This window comes from Drosophila teissieri, chromosome 3L (assembly GCF_016746235.2).
Source record: "Drosophila teissieri strain GT53w chromosome 3L, Prin_Dtei_1.1, whole genome shotgun sequence".
In the NCBI taxonomy this organism is placed as follows: Eukaryota; Metazoa; Arthropoda; class Insecta; order Diptera; family Drosophilidae; genus Drosophila; species Drosophila teissieri.
In genome coordinates this window covers 22,287,763-22,311,382 of record NC_053031.1, presented here as the reverse complement: position 1 = coordinate 22,311,382, position 23,620 = coordinate 22,287,763, and the positions used below count along the sequence as shown (strand labels likewise).

The following is a 23,620-nucleotide window of genomic DNA, read 5'->3' as shown; positions in this document are numbered from 1 at the left end:
AGGTACGGACAACATCCACGTATCATTGTCCGTACGCGCGTCGAGCAGTTGAAAGAGGTAAAAATAATGCACGCCAGCAGGAACTTGTGGTTCCTCCGACACAGTAGATAACTACATCTAGGGGTGGCGGAGCAGTGAATACTTTGATATGTTGAAACTTTTCCAGTTCATAGTTGACCGGGACAGTCAAGATCAGATCGATTGAGATGCGAAGATTATATTTCTAAGAATATAAGATCAGCTGCAGAGTGGGTAGATGTTTTAGGTAATCAGGGTTTTCGTAAGTCTTGCTTCGATCAACGAATAAGAGTGACCTTTCCCAGAGATGTATTTTAATGAAGTAAGTAAGTAAGTAAGGCATCGAGCAATTAGTTTTACATTTTTAACAATGCAGCGAAAAACGGATTTAATGAACAAAATCATAGATTACTCCTACTCGTACATAGTTTTCCTTAAGTAGATAAATAACAACTCAACTCCATACTGCGTTTTTTATACTGATCAATCTTCCGTTGCACCCTTAGTGGCTGACCCCAACATCAATTTAGCTTGAAGTTTCAAACGGAAAATTCGGCGACTAAGTTAGCGCGTTGACAGGACGAAGGAGCCACCTTAGGCGGCAGAATCAACTGCCACGCCCTGCCCGTCCACAGCTCCACCTGCGGCTCCTTCCACGGCTCCTCCGGCCAGCACGCAATGCGAAAAGTTTTGTATAGTGAAAGGGAGCGAGGAGAGTCGACCTGGCCTAAGAAACTTGCCCCAGTGCACAGAAAAATTAAAATACTTGCCGCGCGGTTGCATTCCAAGCTGAAGGCGCCTCCGAGCAGCCGGGGAGCAGAACTATGTTTAGCTGGATTTCACGTTCCAAGGCTAATTTATGATTTGTAAGAGGAATTCGCGTTTATACATAATACACGCGAAAGATTGAAACTTAAAGCAAAATTCCTCCATCTTTCTTTCAGTTAATTTTATTTTCTTTTATCCTCCATCTGCAAGGCGGAACTTTCGCTAAAAACTTTGCGGGCCCAAGACAAGGGCTGACAGTTTTATAAACCTTCCCCCCACTGTCTCCCCTCACTTTATTAATTACACAAGTTGTCTCGGCAAATATTTTTCACTCAAATTAATATATCCCATGTGGCCACGACGGCAGCTGTCATCGGAGCTGCACATCGCCGTCCTCATCCACTTCCAGATCCGTATCCGTATATACCTTTCCCCAAGTAATTACCCTTCGCTCAAAATGCACTCCTCTTAAAGATGACGAAATAACAATCTACTTCGGAACGCGATTCGGTATGCTACATCTAAGTACAATTCAGTTTAAGGTTATTTAGTCCAGCGGCAGGGTCTCGTGCAGCCACGTGCGGCCACCTCCCTCGGCGAAGTCGGCGGCGGCGTGGTCCTGCCCCTCGAGAATCCATTTGGTGGTCAGCAGTCCCTCCACGCCCACTGGCCCGCGGGCGTGGATCCGGGCGGTGGAGATGCCAACCTCGGCGCCAAGGCCGAACCGGAAGCCGTCCGCGAACCTGGAGCTGGCGTTGTGGAACACACAGGCACTGTCCACGCTGCCCAAAAACTGTTTGGCCGCCGCATCTGCAAATGGAATGGGAGAGTGGGGGAGAATGTATGTGGAAATTTAGAAACTGCACAAATTGTGGCACTACTGCACTGGGAAGTATGGCAGTGCGGCAGGGAATAAGTGTTGAATAAAATTAATTTCCCAACTGATTTAAATTTGTCGTGGTGAGCTGCGGGGAATGGGGACTTGCTGAGAATGCATGCATGCAAAAGTTTGCACGTTAAACTTTCCCGACGTGAATTTGGATTCGGTTTTGGTTATGGGTTCAAGTCGGAATGGCTGACCGGCTGGAGAAGTGCATGGTTGCTTGGCATTGAGGGCTAAATTGAATTACTGGTAACGGTATGAATGACCACTTCACTTTCGTACTTCCCGTACGAAAATGTACTCTTAAGTAAGCACTGCCATTCAAAAAAAAAAGCACGGGAACCTTTAATAACAAAATGAAATGTTAATTTAGCACTGGCGTGCGTTACATAATTTTGAGCTATTGCATTTCTCATTGTGATCAGAAATAATAAAAATTCATAAGAAGTTTTTATAAATGGGTACACTAAGGAATTTTATAAGCAGTTGAATTATGTATTATTGCATTATTTATAGGCGGAGTAATTTTTACAGACACCCTGTGCACTGGTGTATGTCCCATAGATATAAATAGATTTCCAAATGTCATTTTAGTATTTAAAAAGCCAACATTTGTCACATACAGAATATTGACATTCTACCTATTACCCCGCAGTCAGCAAATTCAAGTCACATGCAGCAAAAGCCATTATGATGAACAACCCGCCAGCCGTTTGCAATTCTCATAACCCCACAAAGCGCAAATCAAATCGAAATGGATTGAGCGCAACAAGGCTAAATATGGGGGCTCGCAAGGGGAGAGACCATTTTTCAACTTCGATTGCCGGCAATCGAAATTAATTTTCAATTTTCCAACATTTCGTTACCATTTTCCGTAACAATGACATCCGTGTGGCTGCTGCCGTACGTATGGATATGATTAATGGCCTCGTCCAGACTGGGCACCACCTCTATGCAGCACTCGAGAGCTCCGTACTCGTGCTTCAGGCTCTTGGCCGCCGGCGGGCCAAAGGTCAGCTGCTGGTTCAGCCGGGGTCCGGCATAGATTTTGACGCCCTCACGTTTCAGCATGTTGCAGACATCGCCGAAGATTGCGCCACTCATCAGGTCCTCGTGGATCAGCAGGGTCTCCATGGCGTTGCAGGCTGAAACGAAGGACATCTAGAGCTGGCTTTATGGGTGAATTGAGTGGTTGGTGCCCTACCAGCCGGATAGTCGCACTTGGCGTCACGTGCAATGCGCAGGGCCTTCTCCAGATCCGCATCCCGATCGATATAGACGTGGCAGACACCTTCGGCGTGGCCCAGAACGGGGATGTGCAGCGACTGCTGCTGGATGCTGCGCACCAAGTCGGAGGAGCCGCGCGGGATGATCAAGTCGATGTGGTTCTCCATGGACAGCAGATCGCTGATCTCCTCGCGCGTGGAAACCTTTGATGGAGAAGTAAATATAAAAAGTCTTGTGAAATGGTTTTGTCAATGAACATGGAACATGGTGTGTATTGCTGTACACGCTTTTCTTAACTAATAGTTACTCGTAACCCGTTACTCGTAGAGTAAAACGGACTACTTGATTCGTTGAAAAGTATGTAACAGGCATGTAACAGGAAGGGATTCCGACCATATACATTCTTGATCAGAACTAATAGCCCATTCGATCTGGTCCATCTGTCTGTACTTCCGTATGAACGTCGAGATCTCAGGAACTATAAATGTTAGAAAGTTGAGATTTAGCATGCAGACATAGACGCAGCGCAAGTTTGTTGGCCAATGTTTCCACGCCAATGTTTTCACGTATTTGTAAGTCTTGTATATTATTCTCGAATCGCCAAACATATTTTTGCCACGCCCACTCTAACGCCCACAAACCGCTAAAAACTGTCGGTATTAAAATTTCTCCTTCTCACTTCCACTAGCTCAATAACGGGTATCAGATAGTCGGGGAACTCGACTAAAGCGTTTTCTCCTGTTTTAAACTTAAACTGTCCTAATCCAAATTAAACTCACCAGTGACACGGCGTGCTCCGCTCCCACGGTGGCCAGCGCCTCCTTGACCAGTTCCATCAGAGCCTTGTTGCTGTGCGCCGCCTCCTTGCCGCCCTTCAGTAGCAGTCCGTTGGCTGAGGCCATTGCCAAGGCGGCCACCTGAGGCAGCGAGTCTGGACGGGATTCAAAGATGACCAGCAGGACGCCTATCGGAACGGTGACCTGTTTGAGCTCCAGCTGATCCGCAAGGCGGGTGCGTCGCAGGACGCGCCCAACATTCTGCAAAAGAAAGTCCGAATGAGATACTGAATGAGGGATATAAATTATTATTGGGGTGGAGGAAGGGGTGGGAAAGGCAATTCACAAGTCAGCATAACGCATACGCCATGTGGGAACGGGCCATAAAAATAACTCGATATTTATGCGACAGTTTCATTCGTAAGGAGAACCGGAAGGCTTCTCCCCCCACAGCATCTCGATTCCCCGGCGTCTATTTTGAGGCGTTACATAAATCAAGTCGCTCAGTGCGTCGTAATCTTTATTTATTTTTAATAGCCTGCTGTCCAACGCCCCCTCTCTTTTGCTAACCCGCCCCTCGAGAGGGGCTTTCCACCTCCTGCCTGCCTGAAAAATCTCTAGAAAATTGGCTGCAGATAACATAAAAAGATTGCGGACCGGTCTGGGCTGGACGTCTGCTAACACCAGTTGGCTGGCCTTGTTTACCTAGAAGGGAGACGGGATGGAGTCGTTTTCCAGCGCTTGCTTAGTCGTTAAACTCGATTCGGGTGCTGGGTAAATTTGGTTGTATGGCCATTATTATTGACTCCGGCATTGCAGGACGTCAAACTTTAAATTATATTTGCAAAGGACAATTGGATAAGTCAGTGCTTATGTAGAGGTGCCAAGCTTAAGTTGAAGTATCCAAGGAAAAATTGAACGAGGTTTTGGAGACGGAAAATATACTGGGAATACATAGCTTAGTGAGAAGCCCTCACTGAAAATTGGAAAATAAGTGTAAGGCAATTTCGTCAAGCAAACTCAGTATTCCCAAAATGTTCCGTCGTAACCCTATTAAATTATTCAGTATTTATAGAACTTTAAAACTTTCATGCGATGCGTAAGTAGCCCGTGTAATTGAAAACTGAAGCACTGCCAGGACACTCACCTATCAAACTTTCGAAGGCTTCTGTGGACCAGAGGCCAAACAATGTCCGTGGCATTTGTTTGTCGCAGGATAAAAAAAGGACAAAAAGGGGGACAAAAAACAAACAACACTTTTCGCCATCCGAGCGACATTTATTGAGTGCGTTATGGTTTTTCAGTATTCCCAGCCCGTTTCTGTATGAGTGTGTACGCGTTCGCCTTTTTATGATTTTTCACGCTGCCGCCATTTTGTGTCACAATTTCGCTTGCCATTTTTACAATAAACTCATGTCCCAGCTCCACGACCCACCCCTGCCCTGAACGGAAAAACTTTTTTTCTAGAGAAAAACATGAAGGAAAACTTTCTGCGTTTCCGCACAATCACATCCAATAAAACGGTTGGCTTGGGAGGACCAAACGAAATCCCCCGGACTCCGGACCCCCAACCCCCATACCTCCCAAGCGATATTCGATCAACTCAGTCTGCACTAAAAGAGAATAAGGGCAGGGTGAGGGCCAGGACCAGAAACAGGACCAGGATGCGGGCTAATGTCTCTGGCAAGACACCAAACGAGTGCGCATACAAGAAACTGTCTTTTATCTTCCACTTACTTAGCTGCCGCCCCATCCCGAAAATTTCCGGGCATTTAAGGCTGCTCCGGTGGCTACTTCCTGGGTGGATTGGTTAGGTCACCAGCAAGTCGAGCATCGCTTCTGACTGGGGTGTCAATTTTTGTTGAAGTGTAAAATTGCTCGGAGATTTCATAATGCTGTTAAGGTTTGAAAACTGCATATGGCTCCCCAAGTCCGCCTTTGTTGCAGCTCAAGAAATGGCCATTTTGCCAGTTTGCCATTTTGCCATCTTGCAGGCAGACAAATCCCAGCCCGGGGTTAACTCAATTTGGGCTGACTTTTCGACACTGCAACAAATGCAATTTGCTCGAACTCAGGGCCAGGTCCAGGGCAAGTTCCTTGGCCACCACTCTGGAAAGTGGCCAGTAATTAAGTTCTCCTACCTTGTGACTGTCCTCGGCGATTTGCTTCAGGCCAACGGAAAGGTTCTTCAGCTTGGCCGGGTTGAGTGAGAGGCGCGATAGCAGCGGCTTGGCCAGTCCGCTCTTCTGGGCCTCGGCCAAGTCCTTGGCGTTGGCGTCCAGGATAAACTTCTCGCGGCTCACCAGCAGGTCGGCCAGGGTGTTGACAGCACTGGCTCTCTGAGCGGGCGTGAGGGCCTGCATCTGGCGACTCCCGGTTCGCGCTAAAAAATAGAAGAATATGGGGTTAAGTCTGGGACAACAAGTTGCATCCGCCTAATTAACAGGCACTTTCGCACAGCTGCTGCAGTTAGCCTTAATAACAATTAAATTAATTTGTTCCGACTCGAAATAGCAACAGCACCACCTAGGATTCTCCACCAGATCCAGTTCTGGCTGACCCACTTTCCTGTTTTGCCACCACTAGCTGCATCCTTCTCTTGGCCTTCTAATGACCCTTACTATCTGTATGAGTTGGATCCGGCCTCCGTTTCGGATGATTGGCCATCGATGTAGTTGGAAGCCCGTTCGCAAAACTGCTAATTATGCGCCTTACTTGAGAGCAGGGAGCCCTTGAAAAGAGGTTTTGTCATTGTCTGGCCACATCATTCTCCGTCATTATCCTTTCATCCTATAAGCCATTTGTCCTGCGGTCCACTCACCGTTCTCGGCCATCACCTCGACGGGCACTGCATTGGCGCTCTCGGTGGCCTCCGTGAAGAAGGTGCCCACCTTCCGGCCGCCAATTATGGTCTTGATGGCCTTCTCCTGCATTCCGTTACAGATGACCACGCTGACACCACGGTCCAGGGCCCAGGTGGCCGCCTTCACCTTGGAGTCCATGCCGCCGGTACCCACCTGTGGGTGTTCAGATAAGTGGGTTAAGAACACAGAGGACGAGGCTGGATTACCTTTGACTTTTTTCCAAACTCGATGCTGTTGCTGTCGTCGCTGGTGTAGGTGTGCATCAGCTTGGCCCCATCCTCCCACGGCGGCTTATTGTAGATACCATCGACGTCCGACATCAGGATTAGCAGATCCGCCTGCACCTCGGCGGCCAGCATGGCAGACAAGCTGTCGTTGTCCTTAATGGGAATACCCTGAAACAAAGGACCTCGTAACACGAAGGCATCTCTGCACTCCAACATCCGACTCACCCTCCTGGCTCCGCCGGCTGGCTCGTCGTCACGTATGAACATCGGTGGGGAGACGGCGTCGTTAGTATTTATGATTGGCACAATATTAAGGCTAATTAATTCGGAGAGCGTGCAGAAGAGATTGTTGCGTGTCTCTTCGTTGTAGAAGTCCGGCTTGGTCACCAGCACCTAAACCCAAACAGCCATCATCTCGTTTAAATCTGTGTGTTCTAATTAGCTGCTGGATGTGATTCAGGGCTTACTTGGGCTATTTTGACGCCGTACTGGGCAAACATCGCATCGTAGAGGGACATCAGACCCGACTGACCCACCGCAGCCGCCGCTCGAGGCTCCAGCGTGGCACCGTCAAACTAATTTGGGATAGCAAAACATGTGAGTATACGCTCAAGCTTGGCTAATTTCAGCAGATACCTCTTTGCTATCCTTTGGGTTCAGGGTCTCGCGCATGGACAGCGACATGAGCAGCTCCTGGGCGAGCTTCTGCTTTCCAAAGGCCACCGCTCCACTGGTGACCATCATCACCTCACGTCCCTCCAAATGGCACTCGGCAACCTTTAGTTAAGAACATTACATGAAGAACCATTTTATTTCCGATTACCAAAAAAATTAAATTAGGAACTTACTAATATATAATATTAACATACATTAATATGGGCTTCAAACCAATGTTATAAAAATAATTTAGTTGTTGCTTAAAGTAAAGCTGAAAGTGATTTTAAAACCTTACTTGCTCCACAATAGACGCCAGTCGTCCGAGGGCTAGTCCATGGTTATCCTCTCGTGTAATAACTGCACTGCCCAACTTTACCACCAGCCTCCGGGCGTACTTCAACTGACTCCGTTCCGTGAATGTGGGATGCGCCTTTTCCAAGCGCCGCTCCGGCGACACCAGCTGAAATATGTCGAAACATTAGGCAACTACTTCAGGGCCAAACCGCAGTCTTATCGCCTCAATCGAGCTGAATGAAGTCATAAATTGCGACGCAAAAGAGCAAGCCACAAAAACAACAAATCGAGGCATAAATGGCAATCCAATTAATTAAACAGTTGAATGCACCTAATCAGTTCGTAATCAACTAAACTGAAAACTGCAATACCCGAGCAGGGACTTTCGCCTGTGGCTCTATTCGGATTTCTAATAATCGTTGTGTGTTAATGGGTTTTTTGCGTTTCAGGCCATATAAAGAATATATATTTCTACGATCATGATAAATCTGTCCGTATGAACGTCGAGATCTCAGGAGCTATAAATGCTAGAAAGTTGAGATTAGGCATGCAGATTCCAGAGACATAGAAGCGGCGCAAATGTGTTAATTAATTTTGCCACGCCCAAACTTTTTGGCACGTCCACGGCCGACCAAAGAAAACACGGACACACTTTTAAAAAAATTTTAAATCTTTTTCCTCTTTTTTCCGCAATACCCGCTATACCAGAAAATGTTGAAATTTCTCGTTCGCACTTTCACAAGCTAAGTACGGGGTATCTTACAGTTGGGGAACTCGACTACAGTTCTCTCTTGTTTTAATTGCAGCTAATTTAATTGCACAATTCCAACATTGGATCAATACTACAATTTTATATCTTAATCGCGAAGGTTCTTTATAGAAGGTCTTTAACCTTAAATTCAAACTTTTGAACATGATTCTGATTGATTCGTGGAAAATTAAACTTAACTTCGCAAGATCCTAAATTTGAGAAAAACAATATTAAATATAACATTTACGACGAGGAATCGAACTATGACACTCGCTAGTATTTGCGTAAATTAAAACCTAAAGCTTATGTACCCTTTCCGTGATATTTTCAATTGACTGACCGCGAAATTATTGAGAAATATTTAAAAGCTACAACCGAAATCGGATGATTTTTTAAACTTCATTCATTCCAAGAATATATTATTATAAAGAAAATAAGAAGTCGATTTTGTAAACAATAAGAATATACCCGTCCCAATAGAGTACAGAAAGACAATAAGATTAGCGCGTTAAAGAGATAACTGCTCAGAAAACAAGCGAGTAAGCAGCGAATTTGTTTTTCCTACCCCAACAGCTGCAGCTCATCATTCCACATCGCTAGTCCATCAATCAAAAGTATTTTTATTAGCTTTCCTTTCTTTTTTCGCCCCAGCTCCATCGGTTTGTTTGGGCGGTGGCTTTGATTGCCTTTCAGGCGCAATAACATCGAATGGGGGCTTTTTGTACGTAGAACTCGGCGCGTTTGTCGTGTCAATTATTTCAAAAAAATCAACTCAAATTGTGGCGTAAATATTTTGATTTCGTTATGTTTTCCAGACAATTCTGATGGCAAGTGTCAAGTGCAGCTCAATAAAAGCAAACGTCGACAATCACGAATGCTCTGTTTTTAACTTCGTTTAATTGTTCGCCCATGTCTTATCAAGAAACAACCTTTTATCACTATCGCAAAGAAATCCTAAAGCAAAGCGACCAATAAATTTTACGACTGCGTCTGGCTGAAAACTACTGCTGAAACCAATTTTGTTTTGCCGCCTCTCATGGCGTATGCGTGATACCAAATGCAATTAGTCGAAGGTCAGGAGTCGCCTCGGGCCTCAGCTCCCATTCGATTGTTTTCTAATCGAAGTGCAGATAGTGACCGGAATCACTGCCCCATCTTCTGCCCCCTTCTGTCCCGTGTCTGAGGCCTGTCAAATGCGATGACAGTCTGTGTAATTAGTGAGCAATTACTGCTGGTTCTGCCACATACATGAGTTGTGGCTCCTCGCAGACTTTATACTTATCTACAATACGGCCCAACCTTGACGATCTCTCGAAGCCCTCGACAGATGTTCGGCAATGATGTTAGTGGATCCCCTGACACGGTGTCGCCCCCCTCGCAGGCTGCCATTTCTGATGGGCTACACGCATGTTTCCCAGTGCTTCATGTTTACACGACATTTTGTGTTTTACTTAAACCTGGTTCTCGTACAGTAGAAGGGTGTATTAGAAGCGAGAGAATTTATACTATAACGGAATAGTTTAATAGAAGTGCATGTTCCAAAACAAAGTTTTATGAGTTATTTAAAAAGTTCATAAATAACGATTGCTGACCAATGACAAGTAAAATGAACTAAATTTTCATACCCATTACCTAAAGAGTATGCAGATTTTGGGAGATACAATGCGCTTAGTCTTGAGGCTAGGCCTGTGGTCGTTCCTGATGTCAACGTATCACAATAATATAAACTTTGCCCAAGTGGAGGCAACCCATTATCATTATTAAGTTAAAGTAAAAGGTTAAGTCCTCTTCCTCATTTAGTTATAATATTACCATTAATTGCCTGCAATGTAAATAGTGATTGTACTTTATGTGCCATTACAGTCCTGGAAGTAGAAAATACAACTTACATATACAGCTCACTAATGGGTAATAAAGTACAGGAGGGTGGACCCCCAACACACACTTTCATTCTTTGGAATCGCTACATTGACAAATGCATTGGGAAAATATACGCTTTCATTTAACTTAATGTGCACGTTATTCCTAACTGGATTTTGAGAAACTGCTCCTAAGCAATTCCTATACCCACTAAATATTGTGTAAATGGGTATGCCAAATGAGTGCGAATGCTAAGAGAATGGCATTGGCATTCTTAAGAGCATCAGAAGTCTAGACTATAAAAACACGCATGTTTCCTGTTTGTTCCTGTATCACGCAGCTGTCAAAACTTCATTGCAATTGGAAAACTTTTTGAAATATATGCTTTAGTGTTTGGAATAGCTAGCAGAACTGGCTAGTGTGCGCATCTAATAGTCAAGACAGCGACAGACGTGTTTTTTTCAGTTTAACATTGTTCACACGAATCGAGTGCAGGGTGTCTCATAGTCGGTGTATGTGGCTCGCCCGTTTCGGTAGACTTTTTATGATGTGCCTCACACACGCACAGCTTGAAAGAGAGTCGAGACCAGGACCATAGGCGCCATAACTGCCAACACGTGTCAAAATGAAGTGAGTCAACGGGGAGGTGGCGTCGCATGGGAATGGTGTCGAATGGAAGGGGTGGCTGGGTGTCTGTGTGGCTAGGTGGCGGGAAAAAGGGTGCTCTACGACCCTGACCTAGGCAAATCGTTTTGAGTGTCAAAGGCTGGCCTGATGTCGGACATATGCATATGCGGCGTGTAAGGAAGGGGTAGCCCGGGGGCAGGCTACACTCACAGTCCTTGCTTGAGGGCAAGCCTCACCAGTGTTGTTGCATATTTAAAGGGAATTTAAGTTTATTGTGGGGCCACCCAACATCTCATTTCCCTTGCAAATACAATATTTACACTTTTAGAATTTATTTGAACACGTTTTTGCATTTTCTGACCCAATAGTCCTGCACGGTTCAGCAGTTGTCAAGCTGTGATAACATTTTATCAGCTTGTCGGGCACTTTTCTCAGTCCCCACAACACAACTTTCGCCTGGTTTTCATGTCAGTGGAAATCAAACCGAAACTGTAAATGATTTACAGCTCCGATGAGTGGGAGTCTTTCGCCCAATGCTCATTCAATTAGCCGGACTCCCTGCTCTTGTTGGCCCATTTACCCCAGTTTATGGCCTGGTTTAGGGTTACTACGAAATCCTTTCAAGCTGTTGTCGGTCGACCATAAAGAACTTAAAGTAAAATCGCACGATAGTTTTTTGCTGCTTCTATTTGAGCTTTGATTAGACATAAGTGTAAGGGAACATTTCAGCAGGGATTGTACTTTACGTATCTCTCCAATCAGCAGAAGTTGTTGAAGAGCTTATGCAATCAAAACAAAGCACTAGACTGAGAAGGGCCCCTTGTTGCTCATCATTACTAAAGCCATGGGTGCGGTGTGTCTGGGGAGCCAGAAGCCCCTTGACAATGGCTTCACGTTCAGTAGTCATGACTCGGGCAGTCATAAATTTCTTCGCTGAAATGTACATTAATCGACGCTTATCGGTCAATATACTGTCAATTTTTCAATAGCTTTTAAAATATATTATACTTTGGACCTAGGGGTGGACCTGAAGGAAAAATTCAAATATACATATTTTGATCAGATCAAAAACTCTCTAATTTATATGCAGTAAATCTGATGATGGGATTTTTCTTTGTTGTAAGCTAAGCTTAAAACAAAATAAACAGGCCTATTCATTATCCATGTCTACAAACACTCCCACTCTGAACAATTTTCTAATCAGTTTCGCCGCTGCACAAATGATTCTCCTGACCGAAACACAAAGAACTGATAAGGATTGATCATCATTCAAAGGTCCAATCACACTATGACAAAACCGAGACGGACTTTGCATTTAAGAACTTTTCCATCGGCACCAGACGTAGCATTAGATCGTAAAATCACTGTCATCGCACTGTGGTTATATAAACCTCACTCACTGGCTGCCGGGGTCCGTGGGAGCTGACCGCTCGCCAGGCGATTCTGGAAAAGCCGTTTCGGAGGCTCTGGGCCAGGTAGAAACTGTTCCGCAGCATTCTGGCAATCGAGTTAGGGGGAGGTATTATTAAGGCGCTATTACAAATCACGGAACGCACAAGGTACCGCACCGTAAAGCCCGACGATTTCTACTGAGGCGAACCAACGGACTGACCGCCTTGGTCGCTGGAAGAGATAATGTGGGGCAAGCATGTGTAATTGTAAGTGTTCATTGCGATTGCGATTAAAATTTTGTGTTAGGCGGACTCTCCCAAAATGTTATCAGTCAAGCAGCTATCACTCTCCGGTTGCTCGGACTGGGACAAACATTGAACCGAGGAGAGTACTGGCCTTATCAATTGGAGCAGGCAGCGGAAAGTGGGCTTATCTGGCGAATGGGTGTTTCTCAGGTCATTAGAGCAGTGCGTTTGAGTAGTGACGATGCAAGGTATCACACGAAAACCCCTTGATACAGTCAATCATTGATGGGCCTCCACTTCAACGGAAACGCAACTTGGTATTTTTCACAGTGAAGTATCCCATCAAGTATCTCTGCCAATCGAACAAAGCTCTAGCAGTGAAAAAATACTTATGAAAAACAGGCCGTTACAAATATTAATTAACTGCTGGAAATGTCAACTTGTTTACTTCGATGGAAGCCCCTGACCTTGTGCCCGCAAATTGACAGACACAGAGTTTCAACGAGCGCATAATCAGAGCACATTGTGCAGCCTTTATTAAGTTATTTTAAAAACGCACCAACACCAGTAATAAGTGAATCGACGGTCAGATGACCAGTGAAATGAGGCTCTTCTAACTCACAATGTCCGGAATGGATCCGGTAAACAGCAGAAACAAGTCTGAACTAAAAGCCCGGCTGACACCCGGACGCAGAATTATTTTCATAATTAAGGGACATTAAAAAGTTTTGTTGCAGCTGTGTGCAGAGTCTGCATAGTTGTGTCCCGTCGGTTCGTGTGTCCCGTGTCCTGTGCATTGTCCTCGATTGCCATTGCAATGCATAGAAAAGCCATAAAGTACAATGCCAAATGGCAACAGGCTTCTGGAGCGGCGGGGTTTGTGCTCTGGATTGTTTTGGGTAGGGCTGCCTGGGGTCAGATAAGTGCAAAATTATTTCCCCCCTTTCTTCAACCCCACAAAAACTGGCACAAGTTTTTTAATTGAATTGTGACATTGTTTATGACTGGATCTGGGTTATGTTTGTCGCACCAACGACCCCGGGTCGAAAGAACAGTCTCAATTTATATGCGGGTAAAAAGGTGAGAACATCACGCATACGCCAAGCTGGTCACAGGAAAGCTGAAAATAGCTGTAGCTAGTAGTTCAATTTCATAACTCTTTGCTGCTTTTGTCTTTTTTTGAGCCTTCCTTGGCCACTGGGTAAGTTGAAACTCACTAGTCAACTCTGGAATTTTTTTAAATTATTTTGTAAATATCTGGCTGTTGTAACTGTTTTATCTGGCTGAATGCATTTCAGCGCGCTTTTAAAGAGTTTCCCAATCCCGAAATCACATTTTTCGACAACTTCATGAATATCGATACGCCATCAAATCGATGTCTACCTTCCGTTTGACCAACCGAATTCATTACTTAGCCGCGTCCTTCGCCGTGCATTCGATCCCTGCAATCTTGGGTTTCTTCACTTAGCAAACCAAAGGTAGTCCCGTCTGCTAGTACTGCTTCTGGTTCCGTCCGTCTTACCTTTAATCCCTAATGTATGCGCATTGCAAAAGTAAGTCCTGCCAGTCCTTGGTGAAAGGACTCTTCTTACGCACTGGATCGTCTGCCCCTTTGCGCCTTCTTTGCGCAGGCAGTGAAAAATTCACTTACAAAACACTTACGCTGACACCTTGCCACGCCCCCGCGCACACACACCAGCATCGAATGGGAGCGGCTGAGGGAACTTGTGCATTGCTGCAGAAACTTCACCAAATCCAAGCTAATCACACTTTGATTTGCATTTTGTAACGAAGAGGAGCAAGAACTTTCCAAGCAAAAAGCGCATCGCCACCACGAGCACTTAACTCTAAGCGTTGCCCCGACATTGATGAATGAAGTAGCCCCTCCTCTGCCCTGCTTCTCGCCCACCTCGCTGCATTGCCGTCGACGGCAACTGGTAATTATGCTAATGAGATGTCTTCAGTTAGAAGGGAAGTAGACTTGGGTGCCTCTGCCACTACAGTTAAATGCAATTAATTATATTTTTTATGCCACCAAGAAACTTGGGGATTCGATTATGTAATCGCATAAAGATATGCAAATATAAAGGGTGTTTTGATGGCTTTGAACCGTATACATATTAATTAGGGTATTGATTAATGTGGGTATGTACCGATAAGAAATGTAAGCTTGACACTCTATCTATATAAAGAATGTTAAAAGAGTCCAGAGTGGAAAACACCTAGATATGTACATTAGTACTTAACAAGATTCTCTGACTAATACTTGGATCATCTGCTCGCTCCTTTCTAGAACTCGGTCTGCTCGTACCCGCCGTTGTCGTAGAAGGCCATGCTGTTCTGGCTTGAGGTCGTGAAGCTCACCTTCTTGGCCATCGGCACCAGAGGCGGACGCTTTCCAGCCTTCGGAGTGGGCGTGCCCTCGGGCGTGGCCGCTGCATTGACCTTGGCCGCCGAGCGACGTGCCTGCAGGAGCTTCACTGACTTTCGGTTGAGTGCCAGATTCTTGAGGTTCAGCTCGTCGTCTCCGAAGAACCGGCGTTCAAAGTTGAACACCAGATTGCTGTAGTCGCTGTGTTGCTTGTCCCGGGTCTCGTGAAGCCGAAAGATCGTCTGCCGGCGCACCACGCTCTCCCTGTGCTCTCCTTCCAAGGAATCCATCATCACCTCATCGTAGTGAGGGTCCCCGTCCTCGTCGTCGTCGAAGAGCCTCTTGGGTCGCTGCAACTTCCGTGCTATACTGACAGCACTGCCCTTCAGCTCGGTGGCGGCATCCTCCTCAGTAAACTGACCTCCGGTTCGAAACCAATCCACCTGGGTGGTGGCCAGCAGCTGGCACAGGGTAGCGAAGCGGTGGAAGAACATCGCCAGGAACTGGATGATAAGGATCAGTCCAAAGAAAATCACAAAGCACAGGCCAATTGGATCCAGTTCTTTGTACTGTCTGTAGATGCCAACCATCAGGTTGTCCCTGTCGAAGGACACAAAGTCTGTGGGATCAATGGGCCACTTGAGGTGCAGGAACTCCTTCTTCAGCTGCAGCAGGAACACAATGAGCACAAAGATCGCATTAACCATCACAAAGGCAAAGGCGATCATGTTTCTCAGCTCCTTAAGTCCGTCGGCCATCGCCTGCTTCTGCTCCCTACTCAGCTCCAGCGGCTTCAGATACTGCTTGATCAAATCCTTCCAGAATCTCTGCTCCATCAACGATACTTCGCCCAGCTCCGAGTCGATCAATAGCGGATCATTTAGCCAGCCTGGGAGGTAGTTATCCGCTTCATCGGTTGCCTCCTTGTCGTCGTCCTTGAGCACTGGCGCCTCCCGAGTGCCCCACGAAACATCGTTCATGTTGAACACAGAAAAGATCATGAGCAGCATGTACATCGAAGGGATAGTGATGTAGTAGATGACCCCGCAAAGCAACGCCCAGAACTCCTGCGGATGCATAAAGCCTGGAATACCGCGAAACGACAGTCAGATTTAAGAACTTTGAATTCTACTAGTGAGTTTCCTCACATTATGATTTTTAAACATAAATAATTATATAGAATTGTATAGAATATAGAATTCTAAGTTTCCTCTTCCTTACGGCATATATTTTAATAAAAAACTCTTTAAGAAATGGTACATTTTATCGTTATTATCGGGTAAATTTTTAATTGAACTTGAGGCCAATTAATGAAGGATATATGCGGAAGGAAAGAATTAAATAAAAAACAAGAGAGAAGGCTATAGTCGAGTTCCCCGACTATCTGATACCCGTTACTCAGCTAGTGGAAGTGCGAAGGAGAATCTTCAACACTGACAGATTTTTGCGGTTTGTAGGCGATAAAGTGGGCTTGGCAAAAAGATTTTTGGCAAATCGAGAAAAATTTACAATACTAATAGAAAAATGAAAAATATCAATACAGTAAACGAGTAACGGGTATAACAATGAATATTATGCAGCTTTGGGCGTAGCACTTTACTTTTGTGTCTATGGATTGATCTAACAAAATAAAAGCTTTCTCATTCAAATTCAACATATGTTTATTTCTTACCTGCAATTGTAATTTGGACAGCTACGAGCAGAAAGAACAGCGATGCAGGAGCCAATGGTCCGTCCTCCAGCATCTGAACAATGATGCCGATTAGGACTGCCATCATGACCAGGCAGTAAATAGAGCTTATGACGAATGCTATCAGCAGTTGAAACTTCTGTTTAAGGTAGACACAGGCCAGAATGAAAAAGAGGATGGGAAAGAAGTTCCAGAGGAAAGCGGTCCAGATGTCTATGGAAAACACGGCCACCAAGGCTCCCACCATCATGAGGAATATGGTGCCCGGTCCCAGCACGGTTCCAATCATCAGCATTCCCTGGTACCACACGTACATCGTTGATATGGAGTTGTTCTTCCTCACCACAATGTCTGCATCCGCCAGAATATCGAAGATGTTGGCTATGGTGGAGGGCACCCAACGACGTCGTTGGTTGTAGAACTCGTTAAAGCTCTCTGGCGCGTGAGTATACGCATCCGAAGCGGCGCAGTACTCCACCCGGGACCCGGCCTTCAAGAGCAGCGTGCACAGCCAGCGGTCCTCGCCCTGGTCGTACTGCACCATCTTCATCGCTTCCGAGCTGATCATCGTGTACCGCTTCATCACGCTATTCTCCATCAGGGCGCTGGCTCGGAACAGACTGAAGCATCCTGGACTGCAGAGCACGCAACCAATGACATGCTCCGTCGCCTTTTGCAGCCAGTGTCCAATGGCGTACTCAAATCTCTGGTACCACACCATCGGACCCCTTCCCACCGGGTGAATCCGACCGCAGGCAGCTCCAAGCTCGTCCACGGCCTTCATCCGGTCGATCAGCAGGTGCACAGCCCGTGGTTGGAAGTCTATATCTCCGTCCAGGGCCAAGATAAATGTGTTCTCTGCAATAACCGCCTTTCGGCGGGGCGACAGCTGCTTCGTCTCCATGATCCGATATCCCAGAAGATAGTACATGTACATGACCTGCGACCAGCGCTTCTTGTGCCGGATCTTGTCCTTGTTCTTTAAGTGGGCCACCATTTTAGTGCGTCCTGGCAGGGTCCACACCAAGCGGCCTCCGTAGGGAGTTTCGATCTTCAGAGGGGGCTTTATGCGGATGTTCACTCCATAGACCTCAAACGCGGCCTTGTCGATGGTTCGGGTTAGGGTCTTCACATACTCGTTGATGGGTGGGTTACGCTTGTTCTGGCACTGACGCGGATCCAAAACGAATGCATCGTCGAAGAAGATGTTGGCTATGAAAATATAGGCAAAATAAAAAAGTTAAAACATCGAGTCGTTTTTGTAAAGCTTACATAAATGTTATCCCCGTTACTCGTAAAGTAAAAGGGTATACTAGATTCGTTGAAAAGTATGTAACAGGCAGAAGGAAGCGTTTCCGACCATATATGGTATATATATTCTTGTTCAGGATCAATAGCCAAGTCGATCTGGCAATGTCCGTCCGTTTGTCCGTCCGTCTGTCCGTCTGTCGGTCCGTCTGTCCGTCCGTCTGTCCGTTCGTCCGTCTGTCCGTCTGTCTGTCCGTCCGTCCGTCCGTCCGTCCGTCCGTCCGTCCGTCCGTCCGTCCGTCCGTCCGTCCGTAGACTGTCCTATAGACTATATTGCGCACGACATATCGACGGACGTGGCTTTCTTTTCCGCATAAACTTGGCTGTTGAAACTCATTATGAATATATAAATACACTATATGCCTCCATTAGTACGATGACTGAAGTTAAAGAAATGAATAGTTGCGTTTAAGCCTTTTTTTTATTCTCCATGTAGGGGCGGTATTGCGGAGATCATAAAGTTGTCGCAGACAGTTGCCGGTGCTTGGCTTAAAGCCATTTTGGCAAAGGCGCAAACGAAGTCGCCAAGCGCTATAAATAGAGCTGCAAACAGCGTGCCGAGCTGCATAAATTTCCACTTTGACACATTTTAAATGCGCAATGCAAATGTTGCTGGTGAGGACTGGAGACGACACCAGCGGCTTCTGCATCAACAACGGCAGCAGCATCAGCATCAGCATCTTTACCATCATAGTTTGGCCCATTTACATACTTTCCAATTCATAGTACTCGTCGTCCGCCTTGCCGCCATTGAGGTGCGTCCTGGCCATGCGGCGGGCGCATTGATCCTCATCCAAGCGGACAATTGACTTGAGAAACTCCATCATTTCGTCCTCGGTCTCGTGCCACATGGTGGCGCACACTATCAGCTGCGGTACCTTGTCTTCCTCTAGGATGTCCCGGCTGGCATTGATATCGGCTGCCAGAGCCACCACAGGATCCCTCGGCGCGGTTAGGTCGCTCTGCCAAGAGAAAACAGATGCAGGTGGGTTTATTTTAAGCTCCGAATGATTGCAGTGCATACCAAGTGGGTTATTGAGATATCCAATGCGGTATTTGCGGAGCCTCAAGAGCACGAAAATTCTTGGCAATGACTCCAGCATTAATTTGGCAACAGAACACAACTGCACACAAGATAAACCTCAAACTTCATTTAAAGTTAAGCAACGTATTCGGAATTTGGCAATACAGTAGATTAATATTAACAAGAATGAAAATTTGTATTAATACTTTACGGATTCGAAGGACTTAAAAGTCGCTTCAGCCTGCCTATTTTAGCAAGGCTATTACGAATGCACATAATTCGCTTTGCCCCTAAATTATGCCCTTAAAATCAACTCGAATGCCCTGATTTTAATTACTTTAATGTCTTTATGCTGAGTAGGCCCCGAAAACATGCGAGTGGAGCTGAAGCACTTTTAATTAAGTTTACACCCACCGAAAACCCATTCCAGCACTGGCATCCCTGCCGTGCCCCTTCCCGAAAAGGGTGAAACGCAAACATTTCCTGAACTTTGCAGTTTCCCCGTCATTTAACTTAATTACATTGCCTGACATTTGAAGCGCACATCAGTAGTGCCGGCAGCCCCCTCCGCCGGAATAGTCAAAAATGGATGTGGATGCGCGGATTGGAACAAGAGCTGCAGGAAGCTGCGAACTTGGCGTGATGATTGATGCCAGGCAGGCGCCTGATTACAATAATTCATTAACATGAACCCAACTTGACTCGCATCTGATTTGGCGCACTTATTTCAGCAGGCAACAACCCCCGCTCACCTTGATGGCCAAGTACTCCTCGCTCCAGTCCACAATCCGCCGGTTCATCATCGAGCACTGGTCCACCAGCAGTCCGCAATACCAGGGACACACGAATAGCTTCTCGGTTGGGGCGTTCCTGTCATTGTGAGGCTGCCAGATGTGCAGGCACGTCCACACCTGGGCCAACCACCACAGCGGGAACAGCCAGAGAGCGTAGTCGAGGCATCTCTGGCCCATCTCCTCCACACTCCGGCCCAGGGCCTGGAGCGAGAGGTAGTCCGGCAATAGGCCGTGCAGGGCGCACGGATCCGAGGCCCGCAGCTGGGCCAGAAAGGTGGCCAGGCAGATGGAGGCTGGTCCTGCCAGGCTGAGGGGCAGCGCGTAGCTGAACTTCTGGATCTTGATTTTGCAGGCGAACTTACCGAAAATGTGGCACAGGTATGCTGCGCCCACCTGCGCCGCCAAAGCGTAGAAAACCGCATTCGAACTGGACTGGACGGTGAACAGCGTCCTGAGAGGAGGGGCTGTGATTGATAAGTTCGCCTGTGCTGAAAACAGCGCATCGAGGTCACCCCCAGACTGCTGAAAGTTCACAGAAAAAGGGAAACTTAAAATACGGCAAGCAATGCAAATGTATATCTCCGCTCTTTTATTTCCCTTACAACTGATTTTACAATTATAAATAAGCTTCAAGAAAGTTGACGCTAGGGAAAACAGTGTAAGAATGCCACATTAAACGGAAAGCAACGTTTTAATCAAGAACATATGCATAAGAACAATAAATAAATATTGATTTTAGATTTCATAGTGCTTCAAAAAATCTATTTCCGAATTAAGCCTTATATATTTAACAAAACTATGAATAAGTAAATAATAATACCTAAATATTTAGAATTACTTATAAAATAAATGTATAATTTCTAGAATTATATATGTTCTATCTTTATTAAAATGAGTGGTAACCTCGAGCCTTTATGACTGGACTGCACTTACCACTAGCGTGATGAGGTGCGGCCGCCAGGCATCCCGGAACCGACTGAAGTACTCCACGAATTCCTGGCCGTGCAGGAGAAAGCCCATCCCCGCGAAAACCACCACCTTCAGAGGCGCCAGGTAGAGGTACGTGTGGTATCGGGATCGGGTACAGCGGATGGTGCGAATGATATAGGCTGCCGATGGAGGAATGGATATGGAATCAGTCTACATTCACACTTAGAAATCCCTGAACAAGCAAATATGCTAGTATGCAAAAAAACAAAAGAGAACGCTGTAGGCGTTAGAGTGGGCGTGGCAAAAAGTTTTTTTGCAAATCGATAGAAATTTTAGACTAATAGAAAAATGAAAAAATATCAAAACATTTTTCAAAAGTGTGGGCGTGGCAGTTTTGGGCGGTTTGTGGGCGTTAGAGTGGACGTGGCAAGTTGAATCGGCAAACTTGCGCTGCGTCTATGTCTCTGGAGTCTGTATGCTTAATCTTAACTTTCTAGCTTTTGTAGTTCCTGAGATCTCGACGTTCATACGGACAGGCGGACAGACAGACGGACAAACGGACATGGCCAAATCGACTTGGCTATTGATCCTGATCAAGAATATATATACTTTATATGGTCGGAAACGGTTCCTTCTGCCTGTTACATACTTTTCAACGAATCTAGTATACCCTTTTACTCTAGGAGTAACGGGTATAAATATAATATAAATCTCGGACGTAGTGGATTTGCAAATATTTCGTATAACTCTGAACTATTAACTAACCATAATAATACCACGAGGGCCTAGTACGAGTAAATAACTGTAAACGTATTGTCGGGAAATAGTCATTGAGCAAGCACATACCGATGGCCTCGTGAGTGTTGGCGAAGTTCTCCCACCACCGAAACGAGATGAGGAGCAGCGGAATGGCCAGCAGCTGAACTTCCAGACTGTTGCTCAACGAAGGCCAGACCAGGAAGACGCTGCCTTGCGCCACCAGGGCTAGGATGGAGAGCCCGAGGACCAGGCTGTCCGCCGACCTCCAGTGCACCCGCGTTCCCGTCAGCAAGTCTGAAACGTATAGCAGCCGAGGCAATCAATTTAATTGTTGTCAGTCGGTGCCTAGGCACCGATAACATCTGGGGGCTCTAGTCGGAAGGGGAACTTACTAAGCAGGGCAGGCACAAAGCAGACGCAGCAGCCCAGAATCGCCCCACGCGTCACATCCAGGGCCGGCAGCACGGTGAAGGTGAGCAGGGCCAGACCAACGACGTGCAGGAGTTCAAAGAGCGTGACCTGATTGGCGGGGGCTTATCAATCAATCTCCGTCCGGGTTAGGGTGGCTAGAAAGCTCGAGTGGGTGGTGCCATTTGAGGGGCTACCGTCACTTGTGGTTTTTAAATCTAGTGACATTTTCAGCTTAATTGTTAAGCGATGATGTACTGAACTTGTATGTGCGTACCGATTTAAGATTGCTAAGCTATTTCTTTTATCAAACGAATGATTGTCCGTATCCGGCTAATTTAAATTGCTTCGAAAAAATTATATTTTTTAGCTAAAGACGATAGTTTGACTCTAACTATTTCACTTTAAAAGTTTATTCGACTTATGTAACCCATATAAAACGAAATATTTAATTGAAACATTTTTTCATCCAGCAAAATAGATAAGTCAATTTCTCGGCCTAAAGAGCTTCGAACATGTGAGTAAACATATTTCCCTCAAATCGTGCCACCCTACCTGTACCCCAAGGAAAATACTCACCAGTCCCACTTCCAGTCCGCTGGGTCGCAGCTCGCGCTTGAACATGCAAATGCGCAGGGCGCGCAGGAAGGTGAGCAACTCAGGAGTGGCAAAGGCGAAGATCAGGGCCCAGACCCAGGCGATTTGGTCCAGCTCGCTGGGCATCGCCTCCACTTGGCCGTGGCGGAGAACTAGGGAGGAAAAGAACCACAATAGAAATGCTAATCAAACAAATAACTGAACTTCACTCACGATACTTGCTGCACACTTGCACTCGTGACCCGGTGCCCCCTGTGTTTCCGGCCATGTAGAGATAAGCCAACTTTGCGAACACGCTAGTGGCAAGAACAACCGCGAAGACAAGGAGGTAGATGCAGAGCTTGAACAGCTTAAGGCAAAACTGGAGCTTTTTCCAGTCGGCATCGGATCCGCTAGTCTTCTTGGACGGCGGGTCCTGGAAGGAATCCCATAGCGACGGCTTGTCCCGATGCTTCCTGAAAGCAGTCGGAAGCATTGGTTATCGGTGACATCATATCCCAATTGGGACGGACCCACCGACTGCGCATGAAGTAGTCACCGCTCTCGTAGTCTCCTGCGCTCATGTCTGTCTTGTCCCATGGGCAATCCAAAACTGATTGCCACTCGGCATTTGGTTGTCCGGACCTGGCCATCCGATCGGGCGATCGTCAGATCGGAGATAAGGTTGCGATATCATCGCTGCAAGGCGCAGAAGTTGTCATCGAGTCCCGATAAGAAACCCTCCGAAGCCACAGAACCAATGACTATAATTGCAATTACCATCAAATCAAATGCCATCAAATCAAATCACACCAGCGTTAACCATTCATAAAATGACACACGAGCAGTGTTTTAGGGTAACTATTGTTCCCTTTTATTACACCTCATTGCGGGTTTGGCTTTGTTTGTATTTATAATTCCGGCAAAGAACTCAGTTCTGTACTCCTACTATTGTTTACACATAGTTGTTTAGGTTGTTGTTCGACATGGCACTTCAAAGTCTTAACGACGATATCAGCGAGCTACACCAGAGACACAGATAGGCTACTCGAGTTTACTACAACATTGAATTGTTTGTGAAGTATGTTTGATCAGTTTCATGATCATTACATGGACGCCCTTTTAAATGTTTTTCGCCAATAACGGAATCAATATGAAGATTCTTATAGGC

General features: G+C 46.1%; 2 protein-coding genes across 3 annotated transcripts; both read right to left on the bottom strand.

Annotated features, from left to right (window-relative positions):
• Nucleotides 1-1,254: 1,254 nt before the first annotated feature.
• On the bottom strand, nucleotides 1,255-12,551 carry LOC122618186 (delta-1-pyrroline-5-carboxylate synthase). Its single transcript, XM_043794408.1, has 12 exons — nucleotides 12,353-12,551; nucleotides 7,716-7,880; nucleotides 7,400-7,540; nucleotides 7,231-7,338; nucleotides 6,989-7,156; nucleotides 6,743-6,931; nucleotides 6,494-6,689; nucleotides 5,814-6,055; nucleotides 3,676-3,933; nucleotides 2,874-3,099; nucleotides 2,536-2,814; nucleotides 1,255-1,596 (listed from the first exon to the last, which is right to left on the bottom strand). Exons 1-12 carry the CDS (start codon nucleotides 12,446-12,448, stop codon nucleotides 1,334-1,336), a joined length of 2,331 nt encoding a protein of 776 aa, XP_043650343.1. The 5' UTR covers nucleotides 12,449-12,551; the 3' UTR covers nucleotides 1,255-1,333.
• A 2,036-nt stretch (nucleotides 12,552-14,587) lies between these two features.
• Nucleotides 14,588-23,067, bottom strand: LOC122615987 (chitin synthase chs-2). Of its 2 annotated transcripts, none has more exons than XM_043791195.1 (10): nucleotides 22,987-23,067; nucleotides 22,684-22,925; nucleotides 22,453-22,622; nucleotides 21,858-21,984; nucleotides 21,553-21,759; nucleotides 20,710-20,885; nucleotides 19,735-20,298; nucleotides 18,671-18,920; nucleotides 16,633-17,862; nucleotides 14,588-16,044 (listed from the first exon to the last, which is right to left on the bottom strand). In XM_043791195.1, exons 1-10 carry the CDS (start codon nucleotides 23,031-23,033, stop codon nucleotides 14,879-14,881), a joined length of 4,179 nt encoding a protein of 1,392 aa, XP_043647130.1. In that variant the 5' UTR covers nucleotides 23,034-23,067; the 3' UTR covers nucleotides 14,588-14,878. The 2 variants fall into 2 exon arrangements, with proteins under 2 accessions (XP_043647130.1, XP_043647131.1); XM_043791196.1 differs by having other exon boundaries at nucleotides 19,735-20,295.
• Nucleotides 23,068-23,620: the final 553 nt, after the last annotated feature.